We start from the raw sequence: 15,539 nt of genomic DNA on the forward strand, positions 1-15,539 counted from the left end.
AGGAATAATTTGTAATTGTTATTAGAAATTATAATTATTTCTTATTGTTGTTGCATTGTCGAGAAGGAATCTGTAAGAAAGGATTTCGTTGGACAGTGTATAACATGCGTATCTTGTACATACAACTAATAAAACTTGAAACTTGAATCTTTCCTCTCAAGAGTGTTGGTACTTGAGAATACGGTTCTTTTCATGGATTTCTAGAGCTGTGTGTGACAAAGCTTCTCTCATATATGTGACTCACCACCTGGATTCAGTCTTATGTAGCAAAATTTGAAAAGTTATTTTTTTACTTTTGTAAAAAGTAGATACCATTTTGTAGCTCTGAGTATTTCATACACTACATTTGAGGAACAAATGGGAAAGTAATTCTGCTTTGAAAGTTGATAAACTTGTAAACTCACTTTTGAGAAAAGGACCTTTGTTTTGGTACCTACTACTGGAGAGCTCTCCTTTGTCTACACCCATTCAGCATTGTTCACACCCTCTTAAGCCTTAGCCCCTCCCATCTCTTTAAGGATTCACATGAGGTCATGTGCTAAACAGTGAGTAGCGTAGTAAAGACTAAAAGTGGTAGTAGAGTACAATAAGGAAAAATGCCAAGTAAATAGAAAGTGTCCAGATAAAAATCTTTCATAAATATTAGATGACCCAGACACACTTGTCTAAATTGATGGGTCATGTGAAAGAAATGCTATAAGCCCCAGCCACATCCTGGTGGAAAAATAACTAAATTGTCATACTTGAGTTAAAGTATAAATCATTTCAAATTCCTTATATTAAACCAGACAGCACAATTTAATTTTATGTTTATTGACAGATAGCCAGGGGCACACTCCAACACTCAGACATCATTTACAAACGAAGCATTAGTGAGTCGGCCAGATCAAATGCAGTAGGGATGACCAGGGATGTTCTCTTGATAAGTGTGTGAATTTGACAATTTTCCTGACAAAATGTAACGAGTACTTTTGGGTGTTATTTTCTTTCGGAATGTAGTGAAGTAAAAGTAAAAGTTGTCAAAAATATAAATAGTAGACTAATGTACAGATACCCAAAAAAATAGATCTAAGAAAAAAGCTGACATCAACTGGTGTCACTTTCTATGACATGCGTTATAACATACTTATGATAGCCTCCGATGTAGCCTTATGAAAGGCTCAAATAAATTGTAACCAATTGTAATGGGAGAATTAAGCATTTTTGATTCATTGTTATCATATAAACAGTCATAGCCGTGGGAAGTAGGGGTGTTGAGGGTGCTGCAGCATCCCCTGAAAAATCTGAATTTAAAACAAAGTAGTGCCTTTACTAGTATGAGCGGACCGATATAGACGTTCGTAGAGCCAGCAAAACACATTTCAGCATTTTGGTTAGGCAAGAAATGTAGTTGTATAATTAAGAACAGTCTCTTGCAGGATTCAATAGTTTTATCAGAATGACATTTTTGTACAGATAACTATCGGACAAACACAAATACATTTAGTTTTTTTTAATTCACAAAAGTAGTGCACTGGGCCTTTACTAGTGCTGTATTAGCGGACCTATATAAATCTCCCCACCCCCACACTACTTCCCCCAGCTATGTAAACAGTGTGTGTGGCATGCTATTCACAGTAGCGGTCGACCGATTATGATTTTTCAACGCTGCTACCGATTATTGGAGGACCAAAAAAAGCCGATGCCGATTAATCGCCCGATTTTTTCAAATTAATTTGTAATAATGACAATTACAACAATACTGCTGCATGAACACTTTTAACTTAATATATTACATCAATAAAAATCTATTTAGCCTCAAATAAATAATTAAATATGTTCAATTTGGTTTAAATAATGCAAAAACAAAGTGTTGGAGAAGAAAGTAAAAGTGCAATCTGTGCCATGTAAAAAAGCTAACGTTTAAGTTCCTTGCTCAGAACATGAGAACATATGAAACCTGGTGGTTCCTTTTAACATGAGACTTCAATATTCCAAGGTAAGAGGTTTTAGGTGGGTAGTTAATATAGTATTTATAGGACTATTTCTCTCTATACCATTTGTATTCCATATACCTTTGACTATTGGATGTCCTTATAGGCACTTTAGTATTGCCAGTGCAACAGTATAGCTTCCGTCCCTCTCCTCGCTCCTACCTGGGCTCGAACGAGGAACACAACAACAGCCACCCTCGAAGCAGCGTTACCAATGCAGAGCAAGGGGAACAACTACGCCAAGTCTCAGAGCGAGTGACGTTTGAAACGCTATTAGCGCGCACCCTGCTAACTAGCTAGCCATTTCACATCGGTTACACCAGCCTAATCTCGGGATTGATAGGCTTGAAGTCATAAACAGCGCAATGCTTGAAGCACAGTGAAGAGCTGCTGGCAAAACGCAGGAATGTGCTGTTCGAATTAATGCTTACGAGCCTGCTGCTGCCTACCATCGCTCAGTCAGACTGCTCTATCAAATCATAGACTTAATTATAACATAATAACACACAGAAATACGAGCCTTTGGTCATTAATATGGTCGAATCCGGAAACTATCATTTCAAAAACAAAACATTTATTATTATCGCATATACCCTGACTCTGCATGCAATGAACGCAAGAGAAGTGACAATTTCACCTGGTTAATATTGCCTGCTAACCTGGATTTCTTTTAGCTAAATATGCAGGTTTAAAAATATATACTTATGTGTATTGATTTTAAGAAAGGCATTGATGTTTATGGTTAGGTACACGTTGGAGCAACGACAGTCCTTTTTCCGCGAATGCGCACCGCATCAATTATATGCAACGCAGGACACGCTAGATAAACTAGTAATATCATCAACCATGTGTAGTTAACTAGTGATTATGATTGATTGATTGTTTTTTATAAGATAAGTTTAATGCTAGCTAGCAACTTACCTTGGCTTCTTACTGCATTCACGTAACAGGCAGGCTCCTCGTGGAGTGCAATGAGAGGCAGGTGGTTAGAGCGTTGGACTAGTTAACTGTAAGGTTGCAAGTTTGAATCCCCGAGCTGACAAGGTAAAAATATGTCGTTCTGCCCCTGAACAAGGCAGTTAACCCACCGTTCCTAGGCCGTCATTGAAAATAAGAACGTGTTTTTAACTGACTTGCCTAGTTAAATAAAGGTGTAAAAAAAATATATATATATATATATAAAAATAAATTTAAAATCAGCCAAATCGGTGTCCAAAAATAACGATTTCCGATTGTTATGAAAACTTGAAATCAGCCATTCCGATTAATCGGTCGACCTCTAATTCACAGCTTTGGAGGTGGTTTAGTTCACCCCACACATTTCTGGATAGTGGTTTAGGTTGAATAAGGGGCCTTAGTATCACTTGAAAGTGTTTAAATTATTTTCTCTATTGACCTTTACCATTGAGAGAGAGAGAGAGAAGTGAGCTGGACAGCTTATGTCCCATACATTATCTGCCATAATGTCCCGGGTGAACTGATATCGACCAGGGGAGATCTTCCTAGGAACAAGGCCCTGGACTTCTCTCAACTAAAACAATGCAATGTGATGAGCAACACTACACATCTTTCACCACCTTTTCTCCCTCTGAAATATTCAAAATATGACTATAACTCCTATAAAGATCACTTGCACTAAATGTACAAAACATTAGGAACATCTTCCTAATATTGAGTTGCACCCCCTTTTGCAATCAGAACAGTCTCAATTCGTCAGGGCATGGACTCTGCAAGGTGTCAAAAGCGTTCCACAGAGATGCTGGCCCATGTTGACTCCAATGCTTCCCACAGTTGGCTGGATGTCCTTTGGGTGGTGGACCACTCTTGATACACACGGGAAACTGTTGAGCGTGAAAAACCCAGCAGCGTTGCAGTTCTTGACACACTCAAACCGGTGCGCCTGGCACCTACTACCATACCCTGTTCAAAGGCACTTCATTATTTTCTCTTGCCAATTCACCATCTGAATGGCACACATACACAATACATGACAATTGTCTCAAGGCTTAAAAAAAATCCTTCTTTAACATGTCTCCTCCCCTTAACAGGTGACATCAATAAGGGATCATAGCTTTCACCTTGATTCACCTGGTCAGTATGTCATGTAAAGAGGTGTTCCTAATGTTTTGTACACAGTGCAAGTCTTCCTCTCTCCCAAATACGATTTCTAAAGATTTTTTACAATCTCATAAACAGATCTCATGCTTCGCTTTCTGTCTAGACTCTGAATGTCGGATCTGGAGGCATGTTGCAGTCCCTTCCCAGCACAGCTAGGTCAATATTCTCCATGGCCCTGAGGTGAGGTGTCACTCATAACTGAAGAGAATATTAGTCCAGAGACAGATACTACATTAGCTACAGCACTTCAGACAGGAAACTGAGGTGACCTTTAATATGAAATGTCTTTCTCTCTTTACTTTGCAGCTAAAATTGATAATTAGAGCAGAAGAATCCCCAGGACTCTGTCTGAATGTGGAGCAGCCCTTTGCTCTTCACTACTGCCTAAAACATCGACAGTCAGCTCCTGGTTTAAAGAATGGCTTAAGACTGTTGTGAGTGTATGAAGTGCATGCAGGTATCAGGGACTAGTGAAAATAATGTAGGGTAGGCCTCTTAACCTTCTCACACTGCAGAAACGTGCCATTCTGAGCGGTCACATTGTGCTGGCCTTACGTATCCTTCATAGCTGCTAGAACTATTCTGGAAAGGACAATGTGAAAAGAACATATCAGAGCCAGCACAGTTTGTTTGGGATGCCGTGATCAGGGCCGGTTCCAGGCATAAGCGGTCGCTTAGGGCCCCCGGCCGCGCCTCAACTTACTATTGAGTAGAGTCTGACCGATATGGGATTTTTGGAATCCGATTATTATTATAGCTGGAATTAAATAAACATCTGTATGAATTGTTCTTCAAACAGCCCTACAAAGATATTCAAAAAGCTGATTTCTTAAATTTGAGGAAAGAACATTAATGAAACGCCTATATTAAAATGTAGGAACACCAGAAAAACTAGATTTTATGGAGAAACTGTGTTGCTCTAGTGAAAGGCAGGATAAAGTGCACTGATTCCAGCAAAAAAATATGCCTAGGCTCTGAAGACTAAGATGCCTCATGCTAGCCAGCTGGAAAACAAAACATTTTCATTGTATTGGTATTTAGCTATGTTGTCATTAATTGTAGGGGTTTGTACAACTGAAATGTGTCTTCTGCATTTAACCAAACACCTCAGAGAGGTGCAGGGAGCTACCTTAATCAACATCCAGATCTTTGGTGCCCAGAGAACAGTGGGTTAACTGCCTTACTCAGGGGCAGAACTACAGATTTTTACCTTGTCAACACAGGGATTAGATCCAGCAATGCTGGTTACTGGCCCAATGCTCTAACCACTAGGCTACCTGCCACCCCTGTAGCCACTGAATTGTGGTAGTTGTGAAACTGACTCTGGAAGCAACATCAGCACAATAACTGTTTGTCGGGAGCTTCATGAATTGGGTTTCTATGGCTGAGCAGCTGCACACAAGCCTAAGATCACCATGCGCAATGCCAACGGTCAGCTGGAGTGCTTTTAAGCTCGCCGCAATTGGACTCTGGAGCAGTGGAAATGCGTTCTCTGGAGTGATGAATCACGCTTCATCATCTAGCAGTCTGATGGATGAATCTGGGTTTGGCAGAGGCCAGGAGAACGCTACCTGCCGCAATGCATATTGACAACTGTAAATTTTGGTGGAGGAGTAGTAAAGGTTTGGGGCTGTTTTTTTATGATTCGGGCTAGGCCCCTTAGTTCCAGTGAAGGGAAATCTTAACGCTACAGCATACAATGACATTCTAGATGATTCTGTGCTCCCAACTTTGTGGCAACAGTTTGAGGAAGGCCCTTTCCTGTTTCAGCATGACAATGCCCCTGTGCACAAAGCGAGGCCCATACAGAAATGGTTTGGTGAGATTGTTGTGGAGGAACTTGACTGGCCTGGACAGAGCCCTGACCTCAACCCCATCGAACACCTTTGGGGTGAATTGGAACGCTAACTGCGAGCCAGGATTAATCGCCCAACATCAATGCCCGACCTCACTAATGCCTCTTGTGGCTGAATGAAAGCATGTCCCAGCAATGTTCCAACATCTGGTGGAAAGCCTTCCCAGAAGATTGGAGGCTGTTATAGAAGTAAAGGGGGTACCAACTCCATATTAATGCCTGTGATTTTGGAATGAGATGTTCGACGGTATCCACATACTTTTGGCTATGTAGTGCATTAACAGGGCATAAGGCATTAAAAAATGTGTAAAATTGCAGGAAATTAGCTTTAAAAATGCAAAAGTGTCTCTCCACACCATGGCAAAATGAATAGAATTGCAGGGAATTAGCTGTAAAACTACAACAACAAAAATCTCAGCCCCATGGCAAAATGCGTAGAACTGCATTTAATGTTTTCGAAAATTAGAACATTTTCTCCCGCCCATGGGCAGAATGTGTAGAATTGCAGGAAGTGAACTTAAAAACAAAATATTTTCTCTGCACGGTCAAGAGGAAGCTTCTAAAATGTATTGCTGCAAAGTGTGGGGCCCCCCAACCAAATCTCACTTAGGGCCCCCAAAAGGCTAGAGCCAGCCCTGGGCATGATAGTGTGAATATGGTACATTTGTATTGGGACTGGGGAACTGCTCTGCACTGAGTCTGTTCACTTACAGTATATGGTAAGATGCTTCCATTTGTCTTATTAAAGCTGATATAAATAGCTTTTTACTAGTAGGGGATGTGTTGAGTAAACGAGGGAGTCTGAGTGCCACTTATGCTTGCTCATGTGCTCACAAATTGAAGCTAATGTGAGACATGCATGTCCAGCCACACAAGCAATTGGGTTGTCCTCTGCTGTGTATTGGTTTATTTTAATGCTTTGGCTGTGTAAAGTATGACATGCTGTCTGACAGTGAGAAGGTGCGATAAGGAATATTATTATACACATAGCCTAAATATGATTTACCACATTCTATAGAAAGCACACACAGTTATTGTATTAAAACACGATCCAGCATAAGTAGGGTACAATCGCTGTTATTCACCGACTATCATAATTGTGACCCTTTATTTTCCTGTGGGGTATTTGACTTCTGTGTCCTCCCTGTGCATACTTTGGTCCACGTTTACCGAAGGTTATTAATGTGTCGCCTTACTTTACTCCCAGTCTCAGCACAGGGCTGTCTTTTTTTCAAACCACAGCCATCAATCAAGACATCAATATCATCAACAACAGACACGGTTATTGAGACTAAATGTACTCTATAAAGGAATATGAACAAACCATGTGCGCACATTCTTTTTTATTCATTACCCAGACATACATAATTTACAAATCCGTTTTTGTCACCTCTCGCCGGTCAGATTAATAACGGTTAGACTACCACTATAGGATATGTTTCACTGCTACCTAAAACGCTTTACGGGATCGAAACTAAAGCATGTCCAAAGTTCCGACATCTATTTTATATAGAGGACTATGCGAATAGCCTCTTTTTCACCTTTGGAAGCCTACTTACTTTTTCGCTTCCCGTCATTCACACACGCCCTTCAAATTCTCCTTTGGACTGAGAGGAAAATATGTGTCCTTACCGTCGAAGTCCTTGGAACGAGGATGGCCATGACATCCGCGATTTCTTCAAACAGGGTCGGTGCCCGGTGTCCACTGCATAAGTCCGGTCCATGGTCTTAGGGCTGAGGTATTTCTCGGTGTCCGAAAATCCTCTTTGTCTCACCCGGTTGTTCTTCCGTACCTCGAGCGCGTGGTGGAGCGGAGAGAGCACTGCTTGGTTCTGTTGCCTCCACAAATGTTTAGGCGCTTTCGCGTTTTCACCAGTGCATCCACTGCTGCTGTCGAAGCTACCTGCGACGAGGGATGTCACTTTACCGCCGCCAGTATCCATCGCAGCTTGCCAAGATTTTTAGTAGACTCGCAGTCCGGATAAAAACATGCAAAGTGAAGCCTCTGGACCTTTTCGGCGCCGTGTCTCAGGGCTGTTGTTGCCAAGTTGTCTTCTAAAACTTAGTTCTGCTGGAGACCTACATTAATTCAAGTTTGTTTGAACAAAGCTTTTTTTATTAGTTTGAAACGTTACTTGAAGATCCAGGCACTTCTCTGGATTTACTTATAAGAGGACAGAGGCAAGCAGTTCAATAATGTTCATTGCCTCGTATTGCTAAAAATAGTTATACAGCACTTCTGACAGTGACCTCCATGAATCTATCCAACAATACATCCATTTGGTTACTAATTTGCGCAAATAATTTTATTATTAATATGTGCCACCACACAAAAACAAGTTCCCAAATTGCTAAAAACACTATTGGCATCTATACTGTGCTAAGAAAAAAATGTCATGTCGTTAATGCAATATCAGCAACTTCCCGTCCAATGTTACTCTCTCCCTGTCGCTTCGATAAGAACCTGTCTGAAATTGAATTCCAAATGCACCACCCTCTCTGCATGCTCGCCCATTTCAGCAAAGTGCTGGTGTGACCATTCCTTATCCGTGTTCCCCGCAATACTGTACGTGGTATGTGGATAGACTACATTGAGCCTAAAGTAAAAATCCATTACTGCCATTATATGTTTCAGAAATAAGATTTTTTTTCCCTTCTTTATTTGGATTAGATTTGTAGATGTTATTGGGATCCCCATTAGCCGGTGCCAATGCCGACAGCTAGTCTTCCTGGGGTCCGACACGAAAAATACATTACAGACAAAAATACTTTGCAACTTACATACATTTAAAACTTACATACATTTAAAACTTACATACATTTAAAAATATGAACATATAACGTTAAATTACAAGTACGTCAAATGGGGGAGAAGCGTTGTGTTGTGAGGTGTTGTTTTTTAAAGCAAATTTTGCTGTTTGGTTGAGTAATTTGAGATGGAAGGCAGTTCCATGAGATCATGGCTCTATATGTGTGTAGCCTTGAATTCATTTTGGATTTGAGTCTGTGAATTTGAAGAGACCACTGGTGGCATGTCTGGTGGGGTAAGTATGTCTGTCAGAGATGTAAGCAGTGGTGGAAAAAGTACTCAATTGTCATACTTGAGTACAAGTAAAGATACCTTGATATAAAATGACTCAAATAAAAGTGAAAGTCACCCAGTAAAATAATACTCGAGTAAAAGTCCAAGTATTTGGTTTTAAATATACTTAAGTATGAAAGGTAAATTGAATTGCTAAAATGTACTTAAGTATCAAATGTAAAAGTATACATGATTTCAAATACCCTTTCTTAAGCAAACCATACGGCACAATTTTATTTTATTTTTTATTGACGGATAGCCAGGGGCACACTCCAACAGTCAGACATCATCTACTGTACAAAGTAAGCATTTGTGTTTAGTGAGTCTGCCAGATCAGAGGCAGTAGGAATGACCAGGGATGTTTTCTTGATAAGTGTGTGAATTGGACCATTTTCCTGTCAAAATGTGACGAGTACTTTTGGGTGTCAGGGAAAATGTATGGAGTAAAAAGTACTTTATTTTCTTTAGGAATGTGAAGTCGTGGCCAAAAGTTTTGAGAATGACACAAATATTAATTTCCACAAAGTTTGCTGCTTCAGTGTCTTTAGATATTTTTGTCAGATGTTACTATGGAATCCTGAAGTATAATTACAAGCATTTCATAAGTGTCAAAGGCTTTTATTGACAATTACATGAAGTTGATGCAAAGAGTCAATATTTACAGTGTTGACCCTTCTTTTTCAAGACCTCTGCAATCCGCCCTGGCATGCTGTCAATTAACTTCTGGGCCATATCCTGACTGATGGCAGCCCATTCTTGCATAATCAATGCTTGGAGTTTGTCAGAATTTGTGGGTTTTTGTTTGTCCACAAGTTCTCAATGGGATTAAGGTCTGGGGAGTTCCCTGGCCATGGACCCAAAATATCGATGTTTTGTTCCCCGGGCCACTTAGTTATCACTTTTACCTTATGGCAAGGTGCTTCATCATGCTGGAAAAGGCATTGTTCGTCACCAAAATGTTCCTGGATGGTTGGGAGAAGTTGCTCTCGGAGGATGTGCTGGTACCATTCTTTATTCATGGCTGTGTTCTTAGGCAAAATTGTGAGTGAGTCCACTCCCTTGGCTGAGAAGCAACCCCACACATGAATGGTCTCAGGATGCTTTACTGTTGGCATGACACAGGACTGATGGTAGCGCTCACTATGTCTTCTCCGGACAAGCTTTTTTCCGGATGCCCCAAACAATCGGAAAGGGGATTCATCAGAATGACTTTACCCCAGTCCTCAGCAGTCCAATCCCTGTACCTTTTGCAGAAAATCAGTCTGTCCCTGATGTTTTTCCTGGAGAGAAGTGGCTTCTTTGCTGCCCTTCTTGACACCAGGCCATCCTCCAAAAGTCTTCGCCTCACTGTGCGTGCAGATGCACTCACACCTGCCTGCTGCCATTCCTGAGCAAGCTCTGTACTGGTGGTGCTCCGATCCCGCAGCTGAATCAACTTTAGGAGACGGTCCTGGCGCTTGCTGGACTTTCTTGGGCGCCCTGAAGCCTTCTTCACAACAATTGAACCACTCTCCCTGAAGTTCTTGATGATCCGATAAATTATTGATTTAGGTGCAATCTTACTGGGAACAATATCCTTGCCTGTGAAGCCCTTTTTGTGCAACGCAATGATGACCGGGCGTGTTTCCTTGCAGGTACCCATATTTGACAGAGGAAGAACAATGATTCCAAGCACCACCCTCCTTTTGAAGCTTCCAGTCTGTTATTCTAACTCAATCAGCATGACAGAGTGATCTCCAGCCTTGTCCTTGTCAACACTCACACCCGTGTTAACGAGAGAATCACTGACATGATGTCAGCTGGTCATTTTGTGGCAGACCAGAAAAGCAGTGGAAATGTTTTTGGGGGATTCAGTTCATTTGCATGGCAAAGAGGGACTTTGCAATTCATCTGATCACTCTTCAAAACATTCTGGAGTATATGCAAATTGCCATCATACAAACTGAGGCAGCAAACTTTGTGAAAATTAATATTTGTGTCATTCGCAAAACTTTTGGCCACGACTGTAGTGAAGTAAAAGTAAAAGTTGCCAAAAATATTAATAGTAAAGTACAGATACCCCAAAAAATAACTTAAGTGGTACTTTTAAGTATTTTTACTTAAGTACTTTACACCACTGAGGTTGATTATACAGACAATTTGAACATTTCAACAATTTATTTTCTCACAAAAACAAGAATTGATGCAATTCACCTCTCGTCAACCCTCATCCAGGAAAGACTGGCATGCATGTTTTTGTTGTTAGTTCTATATGGGCAAGGCGTGCTGCTCTGTTTTGAGCCAGCTGCAGCTTTGCTAGGTCTTTCTTTGCTGCACTTACCAGACAGTAATCTAGATGGGACACAACCTGACCTCAGAGCATTTCGTATTATTCTGTATGTAAAATCGAGACACTCCATTTAGTATGATTTGTTACGTTTTGTACGCTATGTATTAATTTGTGGATGTATGAAATTTTTGCGTTTCCATCAACCTCACTTGCACTGCGCAATATAATATCAAAGAACACCACCATTCGCAGGTAGAGTAGTGGGTGAAATCGTTCACTTCAGAAAAGGGTAGCTATTATTAAAGTTTCCTAACATTATGTGTTGTCGAATTCAGAAAAATATTTACTGCCATTGTAGTAAGGTTGGCAACACAAGAGGTCTTCAGACTTACCTTTTTTATATTATTTTCCTTGAAATAACAAATAGTGGATTTTGAGTGCTTCTCCCCTATTTGAAAAGATGGTCTGCCTGCTCTTTAGTCTGACAGAGATGTTCTGAGATCAGGTTCGTCTCCCCTTCCTCTATACGTACATAAAAACTGTTTAAAACTGTATAACACAATAGTGTCTTTTGGAAACTGGTTCCTATATCCCCAAAGTCATTAGAGAATGTGACTATGTAAATATTTATGTTGCTGTTAATGCATTTAATGCCTATTTCAGCAAGTTCAGCAAATCAAGTGTTTGCTGGTTTAGCTAGCCATGTAATGACAGTGCACTGTAATGTCACACTAGCTATTGCTAGCAGGTGATTTATTGGTAATTCAAGGCTTCTTTAATGAAATATTAAGTGAATGTTTATTTTCTTACTACCTTTAAAAGGTTTACTTAAAAAGGGTTGTACTTGTGCTCTGTATTTATGGATTGATGTCACTTCACATTGAGGGCATGTATCATTACACTTGCTCCTATCTAAAAGATATCTTGTGTCCTATTTAAAACCAGTTAAAGTGTGGCTGGGATCATCCTGTCATCACTGTTTGATATCTTTCACTGCAGGTATATTTTACTGTATTTTAGTTTGTTCCTAAACACAATGCATTTATACTATAGTATCCCTTTGTGCATTGAGTCTGAGAGAGATATTCTGAGAGCAGTGAACGTGTGGCTGTGACCATCATGTCAATGCCTGTCATCACTGTTTGATATCTTTTACTGCAGATAAAAAATCAAGTCAACCTGAAGTGTGGGTGTCCATGTGCCTTTCTTCTGGGTGGTTATATGAAGTTGGTTACAGATGTCCATCACCCAATTTGTATGATATGTTGTGAAATACAATTCGTATCATATGTTACAAATTTGCAAAACGTACAATATGTTATGAATTGGCGAAAACGTGTATGTTACGAATTCTAGCTAGGTGGCTAACATTAGCTAGGCTAAGGGTTAAGTGTCCAGGTTAGGGTTAGGGTTACATTTAGGAGTTAGGGAAAGGTTTAGCTGAAAGGTATAAGGTTAGGGTTAGCTAACATGCTACGTAGTTACAAAGTAGCTAAAAAGTAGTAAGTAGTTGAAAAGTTGCTAATTGGCTAAAATACTAAATTTGTCTGTGATGAGATTTGAACTCACAACCTTTGGGTAACATACAGTATCAGTCAAAAGTTTGGACAAACCCACACATTGCAGGGTTTCTCTTTATGTTTACTATTTTCTACATTGTAGAATAATAGTGAAGACATCAAAAGTATGAAATAACACATATGGAATCATGTATATGGAACCAAAAAGGGTTAAACAAATCAACATATATTTTATATTTGAGATTCTTCAAAGTAGCCACCCTTTGCCTTGATGACAGCTTTGCACACTCTTGGCATTCTCTCATAATGTTCATAATGTTGATGTCTTTACTATTATTCTACAATGTAGAAAATAGTAAGAATAAAGAAAAACCCTTGAAAGAGTAGGTGTCCAAACTTTTGACTGCTATGCACATGCTATTGGCGAGGACAGAGGTATGACAGACTCTCCCATTTAAGAAGTGCTTGATCTTTTTTTCTCCGTCCTGGTATGGTTTAGCTGTAACCTATACCAGTTCAGACACTTCACTCTTGCATTGTTCAAATGACACCTTAATGAACTTGGAAGCGGTAAAGTCTTCCAATATAATTATAAATGAACCAAGTTTGAAGCTGAGCTAAAACGTCCCACAATCTGGTCTATGTTAGAATTCTCAAATATGTTATTCCCTGTTGTCCATAGGGAAGGTAATACAAGGCATAGAAATGAATAAGGATATGATAAAAGGCTTGTTACTATACTGTATAAATCAATCCTGAAAATGCATTAATGTCATATCACACCATTAACAAAGCTCCGCTCCACATTTTTTTTTAGGACAGCTGTGCTTAAATCCCCCTAACACACACGCTCTTGTTTTAATATCAGACTGTAGCCATCAGTCTTATAGGTTGTTTTCAATAAAACGTCACAATACGTTCAATTTGGCTGCTAAAACCATTGACATCTATGTGCAGTTTTCAAGGGATTGATGGACATTTTCGAACTATTTGGTTTAAATATTATCAACTATTATGCGTAGTCAGAACTACACATTTCTGATTATTCCATGCAAAACAATTGCACACATTTAACTCTATCATCAGAGTTGTACAGCAAGTAACTGAATGCTCATCATCATCAGTAAACATCAATTGATCATGTAATTTCAGATATGTGAAGGTACCTATCCATTTGGCATATAGCTAGCTAAGCAAACAACATAATTTAGCTTGCATCAGAGATTAGGCTTTTGGAAAAAGCTCGACATCTGCAAGTCCTCGTCCAAACAATATTTGGATTTCGTCATATAGTTTATCCCCTGAAAGTTTGCTTGATAACTAGTCACATTGACGTGATCTGTTATTAGCTAGCTAGCCAATTTGTCATGGTCCATCAATCAATGTAGCCTATATCATATTTCTGTCAGAAGCAATCATAATTAAACACTCTTAAAAACAATGTTGAAAAGTGGATCATGTTGGCTAACTTCGCTAGGTAGGCCTACATTGGTTTGAGAAAAAAGTACATTAGTTCTACTTACCACTATATGTTTAGCCAACTATACAAAGTTTCTACCGGTTCCTTGCAAAGTAAACATTATCCACTAACTGCAGCCTACATTGGCAAATGTGCCCTTCTGCTGCTTGAAAGGCAGAGCCCACAAAATATGGGAAATTAACTTCAACCACTCATACTTGTCAGGTATAGTTCCATTTTATTTTATATCACTCAAATATCCAATTCACGGTGGCCGATATTGAGAGATATCTTGAGGCTACCCTACATATCTGAAATGACATGATTGATGTTTACTGATAATGAAAAGCATGCAGTTACTTGCTGTATGACTCTGATAGAGATAAATGTGTGCATTTGTTTTGTATGTAATAGTCTGAAATTTGTAGGTCTGACTATGCTTTTCAAGCAGTGATGATATTACAACCAAATAGTTAACAATCCCTTGAAAACAGCACACAGTTCTCCACTTTACACCACTTGTCAAACTCATTCCAAGGAGGGCCAAGTGTCTGCGGGTTTTCGCTCCACCATTGTACTTGATTTATGAATTAAGGTCACTAATCAGTAAGGAACTCCCCTCACCTGGTTGTCTAGGTCTTAATTAATAGGAAAAAACAAAAACCTTCAGACACTCAGCTCTCCTTGGAATGAGTTTGACACGCGTGCTCGACACCTTATTGTGACACTGGATCCAAGCGTTCTGGACTCAACGGCAGTCAAGCACCCAAGCTAACTGGCTAACGTTGGCTAGCTTGCTAGCTACTCCAAAAACAAAGAGAGAACACACCTCACCCTGATCATTTTACTCGCCCTAGCAGAGCTGGTTAGGGTTTTTTATGTTATCCAGAGCATTGGTGACTAACTGCTGCTGGCAACATTTTAATGACGCTTTTTTTGCGACGTTTACTGACACCGGCCATATTCACTGAGTGTTGTATGTAAATTCATCAGATATTCTGCGCTCTGGCACACTAAGACGAGAGTGCTCTGAAATCGGAGTAGATAGCCAGAGTGAATTTACGAACATGCCGTAAGAAATCTAGAAGGTGAGGGGAGGCAAACACGTGGGGTTTCAAATGTGTTTGTCTTTGAATACCAAGGAAGGAAACAGCACTGACATCACAGGCAGGAATATAATCTACACAACACTGTAAATGATCACTAGAGTATTCATAGGTTGCACCTCCGTCACGTCATGCCATTGTTATGAACATTCTCAAG

General features: G+C 39.8%; 1 protein-coding gene across 2 annotated transcripts in view; it reads right to left on the reverse strand.

The window, feature by feature from the left end:
- LOC129826069 (cAMP-specific 3',5'-cyclic phosphodiesterase 4D-like) overlaps nt 1-15,539 on the reverse strand; it is a 375,111-nt gene that overhangs the window by 274,616 nt on the left and 84,956 nt on the right. Inside the window, exon 1 of one of the 2 annotated variants that reach the window (XM_055886371.1) lies at nt 7,579-8,397. The exons of the other annotated variant lie outside the window; for it this stretch is intronic. Within the exon in view, the coding sequence (XP_055742346.1) occupies nt 7,579-7,889 (311 nt within the window). The 5' untranslated portion in view covers nt 7,890-8,397. Of the gene's footprint in view, nt 1-7,578; nt 8,398-15,539 lie in introns of those variants that run through there. 2 annotated transcript variants of the gene reach the window in all.

The sequence above is a fragment of the Salvelinus fontinalis genome, chromosome 28 (genome assembly GCF_029448725.1).
Source record: "Salvelinus fontinalis isolate EN_2023a chromosome 28, ASM2944872v1, whole genome shotgun sequence".
NCBI classification, from domain to species: Eukaryota; Metazoa; Chordata; class Actinopteri; order Salmoniformes; family Salmonidae; genus Salvelinus; species Salvelinus fontinalis.